This window comes from Lethenteron reissneri, chromosome 24 (genome assembly GCF_015708825.2).
Source record: "Lethenteron reissneri isolate LAM-NWPU_2019-01 chromosome 24, ASM1570882v1, whole genome shotgun sequence".
NCBI classification, from domain to species: Eukaryota; Metazoa; Chordata; class Hyperoartia; order Petromyzontiformes; family Petromyzontidae; genus Lethenteron; species Lethenteron reissneri.
In genome coordinates, this window is record NC_083802.1 from 10484156 (window position 1) to 10504220 (window position 20065).

The 20065-nt window shown below is 44.2% G+C and overlaps 1 protein-coding gene across 1 annotated transcript in view; it reads left to right on the forward strand.

Annotated features, from left to right (window-relative positions):
- The first annotated feature begins 6074 nt into the window (after nucleotides 1-6074).
- Nucleotides 6075-20065, forward strand: part of LOC133346573 (signal-transducing adaptor protein 2-like) — a 33495-nt gene continuing 19504 nt past the window's right edge. Inside the window, exons 1-5 of the mRNA XM_061558233.1 lie at nucleotides 6075-6139; nucleotides 12233-12280; nucleotides 15317-15436; nucleotides 15797-15853; nucleotides 18826-19106. Coding sequence (XP_061414217.1) covers nucleotides 15806-15853; nucleotides 18826-19106 — 329 coding nt within the window. The 5' untranslated portion in view covers nucleotides 6075-6139; nucleotides 12233-12280; nucleotides 15317-15436; nucleotides 15797-15805. The remainder of the gene's footprint in view (nucleotides 6140-12232; nucleotides 12281-15316; nucleotides 15437-15796; nucleotides 15854-18825; nucleotides 19107-20065) is intronic.

The following is a 20065-nucleotide window of genomic DNA, read 5'->3' on the forward strand; positions in this document are numbered from 1 at the left end:
AAATATAACTTTAGTTTTGAATAATTATATTTAATATCGGTTATGTAATTTTTTTAAACTGCAGCATAATGAGTAGACACTTGACACAAAAACTAATTGCCAGGTTTGAAATGTAGTTCATGTTTAGGCAATAGATGTCGACATTTAGTTTGAGAAGCTAAGCTGTAGTTCTTGTTACACGATTTGACAATGTAATTCATTTATTTACCGACTTTATATTTGCGTACATTATCTTCAGTGTGGACAGTTTATATTTAATGAAAGAAAAAGTACATGGTTAAAATAAAATTCTAACTTTCTTTTAAACTTTCATCATTTGTTTTTTTGTGGTGTGTATAGAAGGCAGCACGTCGACCCATCATCCCGTATCACAGAAATCATCGACGTCTTCTGGGAACTCTTCCACAACTGGGGCAGGTAGTTCTACCGTTTCAGAGAAAAACAGATTTAGATAGCATATCTCTTGTTACGAGTGGAATACGGTTTCCAAGCACTGCAACGCTGCATAAGTCACCATCACTCTTCCAATCACAAAATGAATAACTCAAACACACATACGCACGCACACATGCTTTTTTTTGCAATTATAAAATAAAAAAGGACTCTGTATTAAAATGCATGACATTATAAGGTTTCTTTCGTGTTTCTCGATGGAGTGGAGAGTGATTATTAATATTTGTAGATTTTAGAGTAACTGAGTCAGCACTGCTGGTTCATATCCAGGTTCCTGAGACGAAACATGTAACCAATACAAAAATTTACGTACGTGTTGTACATCGCCATTAATATTGTAATTATTTCGGTATTCGCTCTGGTCATCTCTCGATGTTGTTTTTGCATTGAAACCGCTGTCTGTCGCACCATCACATGTGCCCGCAGAATTGGATGAAGAGCTCAAGAACGCAGTATTACGTCGGCGCAAACACATCGGGGAAGACATGGTTTACATCGAGTCCAAGTAAACAGCCACCACAAGAACAGACGTGGCTTTCTATCACGCGAACGGATGGAGCCAGGCTCGGAGTCCATATAACAAAAATAGCACTTGTAATATACGGCTTTTTGATGTTTTGGGGTTGATGTCCGACGTTTCGTTCTACGTGGAACGAAAACGTCGGACATGATGCCGAACGACCACGTGGTACAACCCGAAAACACAACGGGGAGCTGTGCAGCACAAGCACGAAAACCGACAAAGTAGTGCTTGTAATGGCACCAGCGCCTCTCATGACACTTGTCGTATTTGAGTGTCTGTGTGCCTGTGTGTGAGTGGCACGAGTGTCACGTGTGTCTGTGTGCCTGTGTGTGTAGTGTAACCGCTACACTACAAAGGATCTTTATCTTTGCGGTGTAGCGGTTAGCGCGCTGCGCTGTGAACCTGGCGACCCGGGTTCCGATTCCCGCTCACGGCCAACACCAGTGACGATTATCTGAACCAGTTCCGGCCTCCCTTAGGTCGACTCGGCCTCAAATGAGTACCTGGTGCGATGTGTAAGCAAAAAAGGTGTCAGTTTTGTTGCCAGATAAAAGGTTAAAAACCCAATTATTATATTTTGCTACTGGCAAAGGAGGTTCCAAATGGTGTAAACATCGTCACTAAGGAGACAAAGGCGGCCGGGCGTGGTGTTGGCCTCCCACTTCCCTCGTGTGCCGTGCCGGCCTTCATAGGATGCTCGCTAACAGCACTTGCCCCTACAGTCTGTTGAGGCTATACGGGGGATCTTTGTCTTTGCATATATATAAAGTTGTGAATATAATGATATTTACAGTTTCTCTCTTTTTATTTGCAATTACTCATCATTGTTGTGTCCACGTACGGATGAACAAATATGATTAAAAAAAATCATAGAATGAGCCTTTCTGAAGACGCAGTGCTCAATCTAATGTTTGGAGAAATCTTGCCGATGTCTCTATTACTAACGGGTAAAACAAAAAAATGGGACAGAATTAAGTGTTGCTGTAGCGCCGTCAAGATTAGAATGTGGTCCTTAATCTACTCAATGGTCTGAGCTAAAGTACTTTTAAGTCATAAAACCCATACTTAAATTGGCATCCGTGCTTGATTTTTGCAGTTGTAGGAAATGGACAAAGGCAGCAGAGTAGTAAATATTGACGGTAACAAATGGCAATTGTGTCCTTTATATCAGACCAAATGCAGTTTTTTTTAAATAATTAAACTCTTTAATGATGTGTTCTAGATTTGAAGCTTTCGTGACTGCAAGGATTCATACTCTTGTGTTTTTTCGGTAAAGTCACGTAGGTAAAAAAATAATAATGGAATAAAATAATAATAAATGAAAATAACTAAATTAAATCACGACGTTTCGGAGGCAACACAAGTCTCCGTATTCAGGTGGGACCGTCACAGCCAAATTTACTGTGTCAAGTGAAAATAAATCCAGAAATCTTTAATGATGTGTCTTGTGAAGCGGACGTTAAATTGGTAACACCAGTGTTTTTATCAATCATCATCACCACCACCATCGCTGATTGGATATCCCCTGCTGGATAAAAGCTTCTCCATGCCTATCACCATACTTCACGGTTCTGAGATGTCACAATTTCACTCCTGCACATGAACCGATCGTTGTTTTCCATCTCCGCACTGTTATCAAGTTGTTGAGGGGTTTTATCCTCCTTTGGCTGCCATTATATCACTGCTTTTTGGGTCGTTTGGTCTTCGAATTGATGATAGCTAATATGACCGGCAGTGTCCTATATTTCATGTTATGTAAGCACTGCACATTGCAAGTGTATGCAGAATGTCTGACTGCAGTATAATTAATCAAATTTACATTGTAAGAAGAAATATCAGTAGGTAACAGAAGATATTACATTTTTATATGATACAACTGTATACTATGTTTAAATATACCAAGCTTATATATGCTTGCCCAAGATTTCCTCACGAACTGTGTGCAGTGGTTGCTTTATATGCTCAGCGTATTGTCTTCAGTGCCTAATGATGACCACACATACATCTCGAAGCTATGGTTTTAATGATGCTTATTATTTAATATTTTAAATGTTTGACCATTAAAGATTTTTTGTTTACATCTCATGGGGAGTTATTGTTTATCCTCTGTAGTAATCACAGTTCTGCATTCAGTGTAGGCATGTAATCATTCAATACCCACCCTCCAAACCCGTGAGATGTAATGAATTCAATCTTGATTTGAAGCTTTCGTCAGTTTAACACGTAGGCTTTCGCGACCAATATTATTCATAATCAACGTTTTGGCGAATTGCCCGATGATGCTGGATGCAATTACCAAAGAAACGTCGTACTCAAAAATTGTAAATGTTGTGGTTTCACACTTCAACACACCGGTGGGCTAAAGTAGTGAACTATTTGTCTTTTGTCAACGTGACACTTTTTTTGCTGATTGGCCGTGTCGGGTGGTGGAGGATTACGACACATTTATAAATAACGCGATCTAACCCAAAAACTTTGATTTTGAAGCTTTCGTGACTGCAGGAATCCATACTCTTTGATTATTTCGGTAAAGTCACGTGGTTAGAAAAACTAATAAAAGAACACGACGTTTCGGTCGCAACACCTGATGACGGACGCTTGTGTTGCGACCGAAATGTGGTGTTCTTTTATTATTATTTTCTATCTACGTGACTTTACCGAAAGAACCCAAAGAGTATTTAATGAATTGCCGCTTTTTTCACGATCCATTCAAACTACCAAGTCCGGTCTCGTTTTTGTTGTCTCAATTGGACTGGGAACGAAATCCAAATCGAATTGAATTGCTAACATGTGCACATTATTTATGGGGAGGGGGGGGGGGTGTTACAAAATATGTGCACTGATGAAGAGAACGGAACAAAAGCTGAAATGCAAAGACGGAAGCATGCAGAGGCGCATGTTGTAGAATTGCACCTTCAAGCCTTGTGTCCTGCCTAAGCCCACTTCATTTTAAACAGTCAATATGGTGCGTCTCTAGTTTGCGTATGTTATCTGATCCGTGTGTTGTTTTGTGTTTTCGAACTGCTTTTTGTGCTTTGTTTGTTGTCCCCCCCCCACGCTCCTCCGATTACCACGGTCGGCAACGTACGGTGCGAAAGAATTTCAACATACATACATGCAACCTATCTACATAACCACTCCGACTTGATTTAAATTCCTGGTCACAGCTGCTAAGAACGGTAGCGCGTAACTTTTAAACCGCTCCTGAGTGCCTCTTCTACTAAGCGGCACTGGCCGGCACAGTGAAGTACGGTCAGACACAAGCCCCCATTACCATCGCACCACGTGGGAGCATTCATCCAGCAGTGGATTGTCCAAGATGTAAATTATTACAGTATTCATGTTATTGTTGATATCGTTTTTTGCACACACATTGTAAACATGAATAACAATCCATCACTGAAATATCAACACGGGGCAAAAATAACACGGCTGAAGGTAATCTCTTCACGCTGCTGCCACCTCTCACGATCCTGCGATACAATAAATCCACCTATCAGAATCAGAATCTTGATGTATCCTGGAGAAATCCGATGAGCTATGAGGCTCTTAATCACAGATGTCCACCTAGCACCTGCATACAAACTGATTTGATCGCCGCTCCATCTCCTCTCACAGATACGTTCCGTTCCTTGGATTCACTATATTTTTTTCACCATGGCTCACCACTTCTTATCGTAACGCATCCTGATCAAAAGCCCTTGCTTTTATAAAAAGCTTATAGGATCATGCCACTGACTTACGTTTGCTCTTTGGCTCAAATGTTGTCCAAATTTCGTTGACCAAGAGCATTGGCCGGCAACAACCACCCATGCCAAAAATTCACGAAGAAAGTTTCCACCACTCAAGTTTTACGAGAACGGTATCGGTGCATTTGATCGGGACAGAAAAACCCAGAGCAATGGCATGCAGTTGCATAGCAACTTCCGCATTACTTAGAAGAACAATGCGACGTGGAATTGTTTTGCATAAGATCTTACTGGCTGTGCGCCTTCAGTCAAACCAGTCGAGTGGAATAATGGGCCACTCTGACAGGGGAAATGAAGTCAATTTCAACGTGCAAATTGCACGGGTTTACCTGCTCCATTTGGCCAAATGTGGGCCGATAGACGATTGGCTTAGGTCAATGTCCTTCCTTCCAAAGATTACCTTATTTCTGCAGGAAGTTGGCTGACTTATTTCCTTCTGCAGAATGTGAGGATGTATGGCTAAATAATGTAAAATATGAATATATTATACGTACTGCAACGTATGTTGTTTAAACGTCTTATTAAACACTCAATGTTCTCTGGTACAGTATTTGCTTTGCTCAGGGCACTTCGTGTGTCAGGCTCTAGTCGTGGCAGGAGAATAATGTACCCGCTATGCAGGTGGGAAATATGTTAGAATGGCACGTCCTTGATTTGTATTGTCAGTTCTTAAGTTAAACCTTGAAATTCTGGTTTTGCAAGATGCGACTGGGGTTTTCCGCCTCTGTTTCCTGGTGTCGTCTCGTTATGAGGCTCTGTCATGTCCTGTCTACGAGTCAAAGCCGAAGGGACTCGGCAAAGGTCTGAAGGGTTGAAACAACGGAATGGCAGAGTGTTCACCTGTGGGAAAACTATCCCTGCGAGTACACAACGATGGCTATCTCCATGTAAAGAATCAAAGGACAAGGTATATGCACTGCAGTTTTTTTTATTGTCGCGTTAAAGTTTTTATTTTGCGTTTTCCTACAAGCCGTTGTGTGACAAACCATTTATCATTGATGCACATTACCCGGGCGCTTCTTTACTCTCAAGCCTTTAAACATTAGTTTTTTAAGTTTGCGCCGATAAGATCATTAATTATTGTGTGAGTCTAGCTTCATGTTTATTTAAATCTATGTTCATTCGGTGAACTTCGAGAGCTTGAGCAGTACGCATAATGGGCAAAAGCAAATCATATTGTTACTTATTCTTTTGAGCGTTAACGTTTGTTTAAAATGTGTTTCTAATTTGCTGTGTACCCCACAATTCCCCGCGTTTCATACACTCCTAACACACCATTTGAACAAGGTCACGCTACAGGGGCTGGTTCTGCACTCATTAACGTTTCGCACATTTTCATTGGCAGGAATATAAGAAACAATGGACGGTCCTAAATGGGAACGTTCTATATTTCTACGCTGACAAACGCGAAAAGGTAGGTTATTAAATACCATCGCAGCCACTTTCATGTGTATCCTGTGATTGTTGTGAAAGCACAAGAAAATCAACTAAAACAATGCGTCGTTTACATGTGTGCCTTGTATTTAAAAGATACAGAGTAAAGGTGCAGCCCGAGAGAGCCCCTCTAGAGGGTATTTGGCCTACTCTTCCACAGGACCCAAACACCTTATACGTAGGTAGGAGTAACACACACTTTACACCACCACACGCGCCATACTGGTCGACTGTGACGTGCTCATTTGTACTGCTGGGTGGAACAGAGGTGGAGGATATTCGTAACAAAAAAACTTGCAATGTTGTTTCAGCTGCCACGCCGGAAGATCAAATCTAACCCGGCAACCTCTGAATTGCAAGTCCAGTGTGCTCACCATTACAACGGATCAGCATCCCTTTGAAAAGCACATTAAAAGCGAATTGTTATAAGAGGCAATACATTTAAACACAAAAGTTAAGCGTTGTTATTTTATCATACATATAAGACATTTAATTAACTCTGCAAAAAAAACCCATCCTAAATCGGAATTTTTGTTGCCAACAACCAACTGAAAACTTAAAAATGAACTCCAAGTTAACATCACATTTGCTTGTTTCCGAAAACATATATTGAAGAAAATGAGAGACATCAAAGACTTGCGGGAGTAGTGACGTAGTGGTCCTCGTAAATGAACCTGGCGAACAGAGTTCGATTCCAAGTCAGCGGCTATTTTCAGTGGCGAGTTCTACCCGAACCAGCCCTGGCTCTCATTCGTCAACTAGCATTGACCAGCACGATGAAATCTGATTAAACCACTCTCATGATGGAAACGGCACGGGGAGGACATCATACAACAGTGACTTGTTAAATGGCTAGAATTATAATTCTCAATAATTAATCATTTTTAGACTTCGGATTTCCTTGTGAAGTCTGAAGAAGCTTAACATACTTCTATGCATATTGCAAGACATGCGAGCATATGTAAGTTAAGGGCTTGTACAGGGTTGTCCAGATGTCTTGTGACCCGCAATGAATTGACCCCTAACATTTTTACTTTGCGTATTCATTTCTGTTTTAAATACAACTTACTTGAAGAAATATTACCTTTTGGGTAATTAAATGCGGGTCACAAGACATCTGTCATCTAAGCAGTGTTGCATCAGGCACTCAGCGTGCACATACAGGATACTGGCTGTCTATGTTATTACCAACACCGACAAGATTCAGTATTGCCCGAATTCGGCCACAATTCCTCACAGCTTCTTAGTTACAGAACAGTGAAAACATTAGTAAGGTCATGTGGTGGCCAATGTCCATTGCTAGATATGTCTGGCTTATGAAAAGAGAATAAATCTATATCTTCTTCTTGGTTCTTTCGGTAAAGTCACGTGGAAGGGAAATAATAAAATAATAAAAATAAAACGTAATAAAATAATTCAGACGCTGTCTTTCCGACAGACCTGTTCTTCACCTGAGGACGGCTGCTTGCGTTGTGGCCGAAACGTCGTGAGAATTATTTTATTAAGTTTTATTTTTATTATTCTATTATTTCCCTTCTACGTGACTTTGCCGAAAGAACCAAGAAGATGAATCCCTGCAGTCACGAAAGCTTTAAATCGAAAAATAAATCAATATTTTACCGTTTTCAAATTATTCAGATTTGAACAGCATAAAATGCGTATTTTTTCGTTAAAAACTAATTAAATCTGAAATATCTCAAAACAAAAAAAAAATAGAAAAATTGTTCTCGCTTTAACTTTAATTGCTGTTTAACGCTCTATCAAACTAAAAAGAAAAACGCACTTATATTTTGAAAGGTTTCTCAATGACACGCACACACATGTTTATGGGGCACTTAAACATCGAGATGCGGGGGGTCTTAAAATGAAAAATCTGGGATGTTCAGATGTTTCTTGTTGTTTGTGTCCTAAATGCTACCTATGTACCAAATTTCAGCTTTCTACCTTGTCGGGAGGTACCCTGGAGTTTTTTTTAGACATACAGATTAAGGTCTTTATTTTTATAGATTGTCAGGGATGTACTATGATTATTCACATTATTGCATTGTAGTGTTGACAACACGCTTGCAAGTGCAGTAGAAAAATCACGCATTCGATGTCTCTTGGACGTTCCTCCCCATCTTGTAACGTAATCCCTATGAAGTGGAGAATTTAAAATGGATTTATATTAAAAGCTTCAGATGGTTAAACTCCTTTTCCCAATTTATTTTCACTGCTGCTATCGGCAACATGTCATAAGACAAATTGTTCGTTCGGTTCACACGAAAGATAGTGTGTTCGAGAACAAGCCACGGAAACAGAAATCACCGCAGGGTTGCCGCTGTCTACCCATTGTGCTTTACAACAATCATCACGATTAAGATCCTCTCTGGATTACTGTGTTTATATTGCATATGACGCAGCCTTGCGTCACTCTAAAGACAGCACGTGAAACCTACAAACAACCCCATTAAACACCCAAAAGAGTTTTTTCTTAAAGAATGCTTAGCACTGATATCTACAGATAAACAGGAATGTACGCGCAAAACACCTGTAAATGTTTACATGTTGACGCGTTGTCAAATGTTCCATGGCATGAACATTCTGAGTAACAGAGTCCGCAAACGGACACTTCACCGTGTGTCCGGTATCACGGGGATGGAAATCCAGGCTTAATGTTGTCGCCTATCGGGCCGTCCATAAATGACGTCACGCACCTGGGGGGGGGGGTCGAACATTTGTGACGATGTATGACGAGGGGGTGGGGGTGAGAAATGTGACGTCACATAAAAATGCGCAACTTTAAATAAATATAGACAACACGTTCTACTTAATGAAATATACTTTTTAATAAATGTTTTCTCCTACAACATCAGAGTGCAGCGCCACATTAAATACGCACTACATTGACAATAGTTTAAAGCGATTTGAAGTATTTTTATATTTTTTGGGGGGGGGGGTGCAGAGCTTTGTGACGTCATATTTGGGGGGGGGGTCTGACTTTTTGTGACGCCGTGTGACGAGGGGGGGGGGGGGTCAAAAATCGTCCAAAATCGCGTGCACGTCATTTATGGACGGCCCCTAATGCCACAGCTGAATTACATACTGCACTTTAAATCTGGTGACCCGAGTTCGATTCCAGGGCACGGCTAACATCAGTGGTGAGCGATATTTGTTCTGGGTCCCCCTCCCCTCTTCACCAACCAGTGCGGCGAAGTAGAGTCCAATATCCCCCTGTGACCGACAGCACTGAGGGTCTTCATCCGGCATTGAAGAGACCAAGACACGACGGACGGACGGACACAATATTCCCCTGTGGGCTGGTGGAACCAGGTGGTTCCTACCAGTAACACATTCCTGCGGAGGGAGCTGGTAGGAACGTTGGGTTGCTCGGCCAATGGCCAGGGTCAACGGCGGCGTGGTGTATTCCGCAAATATGACCGACTGTGATGGCGGGCACAAGCCGGCGTGAGTAGGTTAAACGTTGAGTTTTATAAGGGCACCACGTGGTGACCAGCCCCTCCCCACCCAGCCCCACCCCTCCCACCCCCCACCCAGCCCCACCCTCCCCACCCAGCCCCACCCACCCCACCCAGCCCCTCCCTTCACGACGGACGGACGGACACAATAATCCCCTGTGGGCTGGTGTAACCAGAGGTTCCTACCAGTATTACTTTAATAATTACAAACTGACGTAACTGCTAAGTTTGCTCAGCACACTGTAATAGACAAACCGATACGTACAATAAGATACGAGCCATGTCGTCTTACATTTGAGGAATGTGGGACACGATTTGTCAGCGGTGCCACCACATTTTGGCAGAATGATGACTGAAGCCGCGATTGTGCAATGGCCCAAAGCGTGTGGCGCTGGTGGGTCGCCCCTCACTGCGCATGCGCGGCTCGTCCACTAGGGGCGTAGAGGCGCCACCCCACCAAGCAGCTGGAGATACGAAATTAATACTGGTAGGAACCTCCTGGTTACACCAGCCCACAGGGGATTATTGTGTCCGTCGTGCAGGGAGGGGCTGGGTGGGGAGGGAGGGGCTGGGTGGGGAGGGGAGGGTGGGGAGGGGCTGGGTGGGGAGGGTGGGGCTGGGTGGGGAGGGGCTGAGTGGGGAGGGTGGGGATGGGCTGGGTGGGGAGGGGCTGGGTGGGGAGGGTGGGGAGGGGCTGGGTGGGGAGGGTGGGGCTTGGTAGGGGGTAGGGCTGGGTGGGGAGGGTGGGGAGGGGCTGGGTGGGGAGGGTGGGGCTGGGTGGGGAGGGGAGGGGCTGGGTGGGTGGAGGGGCTGGGTGGGGAGGGTGGGGAGGGGCTGGGTGGGGAGGGTGGGGCTGGGTGGGGGGGAGGGGAGGGGTGGGGCTGGGTGGGGAGGGGCTGGGTGGGGAGGGTGGGACTGGGTGGGGGGTGGGAGGGGTGGGGCTGGGTGGGGAGGGGCTGGTCACCCCGTGGTGCCCTTATAAAACTCAACGTTTAACCTACTCACGCCGGCTTGTGCCCGCCCTCACAGTCGGGCTTATTTGCGGAATACACCACGCCGCCGTTGACCCTAGCCATTGACCGAGCAACCCAACGTTCCTACCAGCTCCCTCCGCAGGAATGTGTTTTTTGTATATATTAGAAATACCTTTTCTACAAATTTTTTGTCGTGTTAAAATATATATTCTTTCCACGTGAATTGCCTAATGAAGATAGCATTTTAAGTTGTTCATATTAGAAACCGGGGCGGCTGCGAAGGCGTCTGAGTGAGATATATCCCGTCAATCTTGATTTGAAGCTTTCGCGACTGCAGGAATCCATACTCTTTGGTTATTTCGGTAAGGTCACGTAGGTAGAAAAAATAATAGATCACGACGTTTCGATCGCAACACAAGCATCAGGTGGGACAACCACAGCAAGAAAAAACTGCTGAAGTAGTTGTCCCACCTGATGACGATTGCTTGTGTTGCGATCGAAACGTCGTGATCTATTATTTTTCTACTTACGTGACTTTACCGAAAGAACCAAAGAGTATATATATATCTCCCTTCATTCGTTGCGATTAGCTTCGCATTTTAGCCGCGCCGTTTGAGACCCATTCTGGGCGGTGAAAAAGGCGCCCATTGCTGTAATTGCGATGTCACAACGCGAACTTGCACTGTGCAAATATAGCAGCTCACTGCCTCCACGCTCTAGGAGGAAACAACAGCAACGGTGATAGGCAGTCGGTGCAGCAAACGAATAATTAGCAACGACCACTGTGAGTTACTCCGAAATATTCCATTTCATGGGGACAGCATTTGAATGCGTTGTTGTTTTGTTTCGTATATTGTTTATAAATGCCTACCGTTGGTATATAAGATAGTTATATCACTTTCACGGGAAGGCCAATAACATGACGAGGTCTTTCTTAATTATAACACCATATTTTCAGAGGTCACTCACAACAGCCCCACCTCGTGTAAATGTCACGAGCCGCCACTATCCCATTGTAATTCTGTTTCTTTTTTCAAAGCAAATATGTGGCTGAAATCAGTCAGTGGCCAAACCGTTCTTGCCCTCCCCTTGCCAACTTCGCCAGCCTACACATCGACAAGCATGGTGAAGTGTCATTAAACACCTCCCATGACCTATATGGCGCTGGGAGGCATTGATCCACTGGGCTGTAAATTATTATCATCATCATCATTGCCAGGTGGGATACTGTCGTGGTGTAATGGTTAGAACTTTCGTGGGCAATTTCGAACTCCCGGCATGGCACTTGAAACAATAGGCAAAGTATGTTGTTGTATTTCTCCCCCCATCTCTGTCCACCCAGCCGCATGAATTAGTACACCGATCGCCAGGTGTGGTGGGGTAAAGTGTGCGTGGTCCCACGAGATATGTGTTCAGCGTGGAACAGGCGGTCAAATACCTACTGGAGGGGCTCTCTGTCGCTCCTTATAGGGAAGGGCCCTCTGCCAGCAGAGGCATGAGCAAAAATCACAGGGCTGCACATTTAAATGGTATTTTTTTTTATCATGTGGACATATGCATTTTCTCTCTGAGAATGCATACATAATGCAGACTTGGCGCATGAGGGTCTGTATATGTGCGTCCGTTCATTGTGATACACAGGCACCAGGGCATGTGGGCAGGAGAAACGGTGAATATCAACTACACAAGGTAAACAACCTCTTAGCTCTTACAAAATTGAGAGCTACTATTATTGGAAGAATGATTTCAAAATTATGATCGGTGTTTTTGTTTTATATCACAACGGCAAATTTAATTAAGAATTGCACAACGGGCTTTTGGTGTTTGGTACTGAAGTTGTGAAAAGTTTACCCTGAAATGTCATCAATCAACCTACCATTAATCAATGTAAGAATATATAATAGCCAATTTCAGAGAATGTATACAATCCTCAATTCAAGTGCAGAAAAAACTAAGTATTTCAGTTTGGCTTTTCAACTATGTTTATTGTGTTGGTTGTGTATATTTTCTGTACTATATTATTTTTCATCATTGTGTTTGGTCTGCAATCACTCAATTGCTAAGTAGTTCTCTCAAATTCTTATAGCACACTTAGATGTACTGCAAGGGAGGTGTGGTATAAGTACTGTAACAAATGATGATGGTGATAATGTAAATGTACCCACTTGAAAGGTAAACAAAATAAGTGATGATACTGCTGCATTACCGGTTATGCAAATGCTCAAATAACAACACAAATGCAACACATTCGTCAATATAACAGTGACCTTAAAAGGACAAGTATGTAAGAGGTGGTGCTGTGGGCATTGCCATGATGAAGGGCCATTGCCTCAAACGTCACCTATTATATATTTTTCCTTTTAAGGCCACAGTTTTATTGACGCCTGTGTTGATTTGTTTTTGGTATTAAATTCGTGAGTGTGCATTCTTACCTTAACCACCTTGACACATCAAAACTACACTGGCTTCTTCCAACAAAGATATAGCCTGTCCATTTGATGCCACATGGAATATTACTGTCATTGAACAAAAGCAGGAACATTTATTGTGTTCATTTCACTCATGAAGCCATGTCTTTGTCGGTGGATAAAACTATTTAGACCAATACCTATGTTTTCATATGATGTATTTAATAAAGTACTAATCGTAAAACTATTCAAAATATCCCATGCCTCCAGTTTCCTGGTTGGCTGCTGGCTGGTCTCCTCTTCGTTCGACAATTACAACGTTGTTGTTCTTAGTGGCTGCTGCGGGCTGTTGCTACCAAAAACAATTAGCTGGGTAACTGGCTACATATAATATTCTTTGGCTAAATATCATGAAACATTTTGCCAGTATCAAAGTATGAAAAATAAGAATAGGTTTTACCCTTTCTGGCAATAAAAGAGGTATGAAGATATTCAAACACCAAAGAGAAACCTTTTGCAAAGAATCAAGTCTGCATTATCCACTCGCACTTGTGGTAAACATGCAAAAAACACACTTGATAATTATATCTGCATTGTCTTTGAAACTGATTCGACTACACCAGAGACGGCCTTCTTTATCGCCTCGTATCACCAGTGTCAGACCAGAGAACGCCAACAGACGAACAGTACAACAACAATGGCACACGTCTTCTTGGTTCTTTCGGTAAAGTCACGTAGAAGGGAAGTAAAAAAATAATAAAATAATAAAACATAATAAAATAATTCTCACGACGTTTCGGCCACAACGCAAGCAGCCGTCCCTTCTACGTGACTTTACCGAAAGAACCAAGAAGATGAATCCCTGCAGTCACGAAAGCTTTAAATCGAAAAATGTCACACGTATCAGATAATTTATGGCTCGGGGTGAGCAGCTACATCATGGGACCTTTTTTCCGTGTAACACAAATACACAATGCATTGTATGTAAATGGCGGAAGAAGTATGCAAGATATTTATAGATAGCAGCCAATAAGAGGTGGGAGTAACGAATGCAGAATATTGACGAGGTTCATTTAAAATGGTTGTAACTTTTAAATTGTACACCTATTAATATTACAATTTTTCACCCGGAATATTATTTAAGTACAGCGGAAATTTATGGAAACTCACAAGATCTATTATTATGTATGAACGCAAGAGGATTGTTAGAGACAGCTGTCTCTTCTTTGCAGCTGCAGATAAACGGATTCTCTACTCGTATTACTGAAAATATATTTTTTTATGAATTCGTACCATATTTTAAATGATAGCACTACTTACTTACGAATAATTGTTTAAGTCACTTACATTGTTCGTAAGTGACGTTACATTTAATTGTTAATGTTTTTGCTAGGTTTTTTGTTGTTACAATTTAGGAGTAAAGGTACAATGGGAAATCCCACAGTGTCGAATGTATTCTGTGTTGGCATAGTGATCTGTTTTTTTGGGACAACCTGTTCAAAATGTAGAGTGGTGCAATGACGAGCCAGTTTTTACTGGATCAACCCAGTCTGAGCCTCATCAGCAAAGCTCAAAATATTTTCGTCAAAATGCATTGAGCCTTTTTTTCTTCTCACAATGAGCACAGGATCCAATTCGCATGTTTAAGGAAATGTAGTTGCTGCTGATATTTATAATTCTCATGACTATTATAATTATCTCAACACACTGAAACCTGCTCCGCTCAAATATCATGAACGCAACGTGGCACTGGATATACAATAACAAAAAAAAGTTAGCCCTTTGTCAATCCACGGCTGGACGAAAGGCCTTCCCGTGCCTGGTCGGTCATTGGAGTTGTTTTGGAGGCCGGTGAAGGGGATGCCAAGGACCGGTTCAGATATAACTTCACCGTTGACATGAAACGTGACTAGAAATCAAACTTAGGTCGCCGGGTTCGCAGCGTGGTGAGCGAGCCACTACGCCACCTCTCCACCCATGGTAACTGTTGTTTAATCTGTAATATATATTTATCAGATGCCTCTGTAGGGAGTGCCAACCTTGGCCATAAACTATGAATGTGGACATTTCACATTTTCATTTGGTATTTCAGAAAAATATATATTTTATCTGCAAACCACACTGAAAATTGTCAGTGCCATATTGAATTGGCCAATGCAAGGCCAACATGAAAAAAAGTCACTCTGTGAGGCTACCCTTTGAAATTAAAAGGCACTATTTGTTGATATTATATATATATAATATTGAACTGTGCTTTTAGGTGACCTGAATAATTGCATTTTTGTATTTTTTTCCTCTCCCCCCCCCCCCCTGCTAGTGTGGAGAAAAAATCTGCTTGAAATCGCCACTCACCGTCACCACCAAGTACTTGACGAAAATTGGCGGCTCTACCGCCAAAATTACACTCAAGACTGGCACTACAGAAGTCAAGTTGAGGGTAGAAAACACGTGCCACTTACCCATTCTTGCCTACACCACTCCTGGAGGTAGGGACTCCACTAGAGGGAGCTCTGGAGAGCCACTCTAGTAGATATTTGGCCTACTCTTTCATGCTGGACAGACGTCTTGGGAGAGGTGGGAGTAACTACACGTTACTCCACCGCATGTGCCCTGCCTTTGATAATGGGTGGGCAGATGCGGTGGTGGGTGGGGGGGTTGAAGAAATAAGGGCCAGAGGTGCAGCCCTGTAATTGTCGGCCTGAACCTTTAAATTCACTGCCCGCCATCAACAACCCACACTGACCAAGGTGGCGAAGTACGGAGCCAACATGCCTATGTCTTTGCTTGGCTTTTGCAGGCGGACTCTATGGGCTGCATGGAATTGTGGAGAGCATTTATGTTCGCAGTTACGGAGGTATGTAAATTGGCACACATGCAGTACAGCATCGTATTGCAGCGGAGAAATGCGTCCGCTGCAGTGGCGAATACAAAAAAACTTGACATTTTATTTATATTTACCAGAGGAAAAACATTGAATATGTTTTCGCCCCATCAATATAGAGCCCTCTTCAAAAACTCCTTCCCTTGGGGAACTTCTAGAAACGCCTCTGGTTGGTTCTTGTAATCCATTTTATTAGAGGTCAACTTGCTGACGTCAAATGTGTAGTGACTAGTGACATCGGGGATGTCAATGTATGGTGCCGGCCTGAGATGGCCACGGCACGCGATGCACCGTCATCGCGTACACCCCGTAGGCGGGTGTAGTACCAGCCCTCGCGGGGCTTGGTGTGCGCCGGGATAGCGCGAGCACCACGCACAGCGTGTGGTGAGGGCCCCACATGGGGGAATGAGAGGGTGTCAGCCCAAGGCAGGGTTGCCCTGAGCCATGGCACTTTGGTTGGCCCTGCAGACACGTGATCTAGAGTGTCCACAGAGAGGCCTCCAGGTGGGGGGGGCTAGGGGGTGATCACGTGTCCGGGGAGAGCTCTCGAGAGGGATCTAGAGGGAACTGGAAGGCTCAGGAAGGGGGCGGGGCCAAGGGCGGAGCGGCCCCGACGCGTGGAGGGATACAAGGCGGGTCCCTGAAAGGAACCGGGGTCACTGTATTCTACAAGCTGGAAGCTCCACGTCCTACGAGGCAAACACGTGGTCGCGGACCCGAGTGAGAGGGTCCGACCCTTCGTAGCTGTAACGCCTACGTATAGTGTAGTTAGCCTGGTAGTCACCACCCTAGGACTGTATCTGGCAAAGGGACAGTTACCCCTTTGTGTTAGGTGTTACAATAAATGTGTTGCCTCTAAAAGGAACAACGTCTGCGACTCAATTGGACCCGCTACAAATGTAATACACATGCATAGGACGTGCCTGTAAAGTGCTTGATTAATCCAGGCCTCCCTTGTTGGAGACTAATGCCTCATTGGAATCTATCCCAGTAAACAAAATGTCTGCTACTGCTAACATTACTACGGAACACGTTATAAAAATCAGTGTTACAATTTCCATATGCTCTCGCCGTCTTTACTCCATTGACTCACCCTTGCCTACCTCTCCCGTCTCATCTCATTCTATTTGAAGGCTTTCTCCCGAAGTACTCAGTCAGCATTTGCTCAGTGGGAGGTCACTCACTGTTTTCTGCTGTTCCCAAGGTCTGGAACTCTCCCCAGTCAACTGTGGTGGCAAGCCTCTGTCCAAGTCCAAAATTAATACCTTACATTTCCCTCTGTTTGTGACTGCTTCTCTACGAAAACACCCACTGTTTCTGTACAGCATCTTGAGACATGGTTTGCTGTGTATGGTGCGAAATAAGTTTAACATACATATGTAGAGGTGATACGCGCTGGGATTAGGGATCGTATGCCAGCGCGTAATGATTGGCTGTGTAGGTGGTGACGCGCGCTGACGGTGGAGGATCAGGGGTCAGCGCGGGGTCGTGGGTTACGGGGTACTGATTGGCTGTGGGCCCGTGACGCGCTGAGAGGGAGTGATAGGGTGGCAGCGCGGTGTGATTGGTAGAGGAGTGTTAACATGCGCTGGGGAAAACGGATCGTAGAGAGAGTGCGTCGTGATTGGTCCACTAGGGAACGATGCTCACGTCGACGTCCGGATCAGCTCCGTCTCTCGTGAGCAGGGGCTATAAAAGGGGATGCACACAGGCGTAAGGGCAGTATGTAACCAGCGAAGAATGAAGACGGGGATGAAGACCTAGGGCCCTGCGGTACCTAGTCCCGCAGTCCTAACGGGACCGGGACTCTGTGTAACCCAGAGGCGAGTGTAGTGTGTGTAGCCATAGGCATAGAGTCTACACGAGCCGAATGTATTGTGTGTAGCCAGAGGCATAGGGTCTACACGAGCCGAATGTATTGTGTGTAGCCAGAGGCATAGGGTCTACACGAGTCAAGTGTATTGTGTGTAGCCAGAGGCATAGGGTCTACACGAGTCAAGTGTATTGTGTGTAGCCAGAGGCATAGGGTCTACACGAGTCAAGTGTATTGTGTGTAGCCAGAGGCATAGGGTCTACACGAGTCAAGTGTATTGTGTGTAGCCAGAGGCATAGGGTCTACACGAGTCAAGTGTATTGGGTGTAGTCAGAACCATAGAGTCTACACGAGTTAAGTGGAGTGTGTAGTCGGAAGAAAGGAGACCACACGTTGTATGGGGAACGTAAAGATTTAATTAAAGTGTGTTACCCGTCAAGAAGTTCCTGCCGTCAATTCCAATACTTCACATAGATGCTATATACAATCTAAATTGTATTTGAAATGTATGTGCTGCGGATTTTCATTCCAAGCACTTAAACATAAGACTATTGGCAACATTGTTTTCCTGAACTGTGTCCTCACAATATTATATTTCCTGAGCGAGGCGTTTGCACAAAATACATGTTCAGATGCAAACAAATACAAAGATACCCGTTTTAGCTTTCACAGACTGTAAGGGCAAGTGCTGTTAGCGAGCATCTTTGAAGGCCGGCACGGCACACGAGGGAGTTGGTAGCCTGCACCACTCCTGGCTGCCTTTGTCTCCCTTAGTGGCTATGGTTACACATCACACCAGGTGTCCATTTGAGGCTGAGCCGACCTAGGGGAGGCCCTGGATTGTTTCAGACAATTGTAACTGGTGTTGGCCATGAACGGGTATCGAAATCGCTGAGTTCGTTACGGAGCACGCTTACTGCTACACTACCTCTCAAATGCAAACACACACACACACCAGACTCTCCGTATTTACAAGTCTTCTCTTGTTGATACGTTACGTCTTGTTTAACAAGTCGGTACGTGAGTTGGTTAATATCAACTATGAATACAGATTTCTTTCCTCGATCTCTCACCGTCACCATATACATCTCTTTTAACTGACAAGTGCCTTCCGATGTTGTATTTCCATCAGTTCAAGGTGCCTGAAGATTCGCACCTGCCCCTGGAAGATTCGCAGCGGGTGCTCAAAGCCATAGAGGCAGAGAAGAGGGCGAGGCTGGCTGAAGCGGATTCTCCATCACAGCTCCCCTTCAGCAGGCCAGGCCCAGAGACCCCATCACACGCACTGCCGCCACTACCTGTACCAAAGCCACAATTACCCCAACAATCACCTCTGGCGAGGCCAACGCAAGGGGCTACGTCAGTGGAGACAGACAGTGAAAATTTCTATTCAGCAGAGTTGCTGTTTCCCAGGTGATTAACGTTGTCTGTATTTTCATATCTTAAAATGAATTCAATCTGGTAAATGTCTACAGTGTGTGTGTGTGTGTCTGTGTGTAACTAAACCCTATGTGTGTCGAGCGGTAGTGTAGAGGTTATCGCACTGCGCCCTGAACCCGGCCACCCGAATTAGACTCCCGCTCATGGCCAACACGACATTCCGAATTAGTCCTGTGCCTCCCCTCGGTCGACTCACCTTCAAGTGAGGACCTGATGCAAGGTGAAATCACAGCAACTCGGGAAACAATTGTGATGGGGAGTGGTGCTGGCCATCCACTCCCTCGTGTAACAGCACTTTCCCCAACAGTCCGTGAAGGAAACAAAAAGAAGCAACTCTGATAAGGATGATAATATGCACTGTCCTATCATCCTTATCAGAGTTGCTTCTTTTTGTTTGCTTTTTTGACTACTTGTGTTGTGGTCATTGCAAACATGATGCTTTGAATAAAGGTGTCAGTTTTGTACCAGTTAAAAGGGTAAAAACCTACTATTATATTTTGCCACTGGTAAAAGAGATCTCATAGTGAGTCCGTGAAGGCTTTACGGGGAATATTTGTCGTTGTCTTTGTCACCGTGGTGCTCTGCTACGTGGTGAGTAGCAGGGGGCAGTGAACCAAAATACAATAATTTAATGGTTACCACCTTTACCAAACCCACATTCTCCAGCGTGGTGAAGTATGGCCATCCAGCAGTGGATTGGCAATAGGGCTGTACGTGCTACATGTGTAACGGGTTCCGGAGACGCTTGTAGAGGTAACTTCTTTATTACGATACAACACTCCAACAGTCCAACTCTCCAACAGTCCTGATACTCTGTTACAGCCTAGCTACACAGCCTAGCTACACAGCCTAGATACTCTACTCTGGCTACGCTCCGGAACTCGCCCTCACAAGGTCGTAGAGTCGGGAGTTCCAGAGTCCCAGCGCTGGCT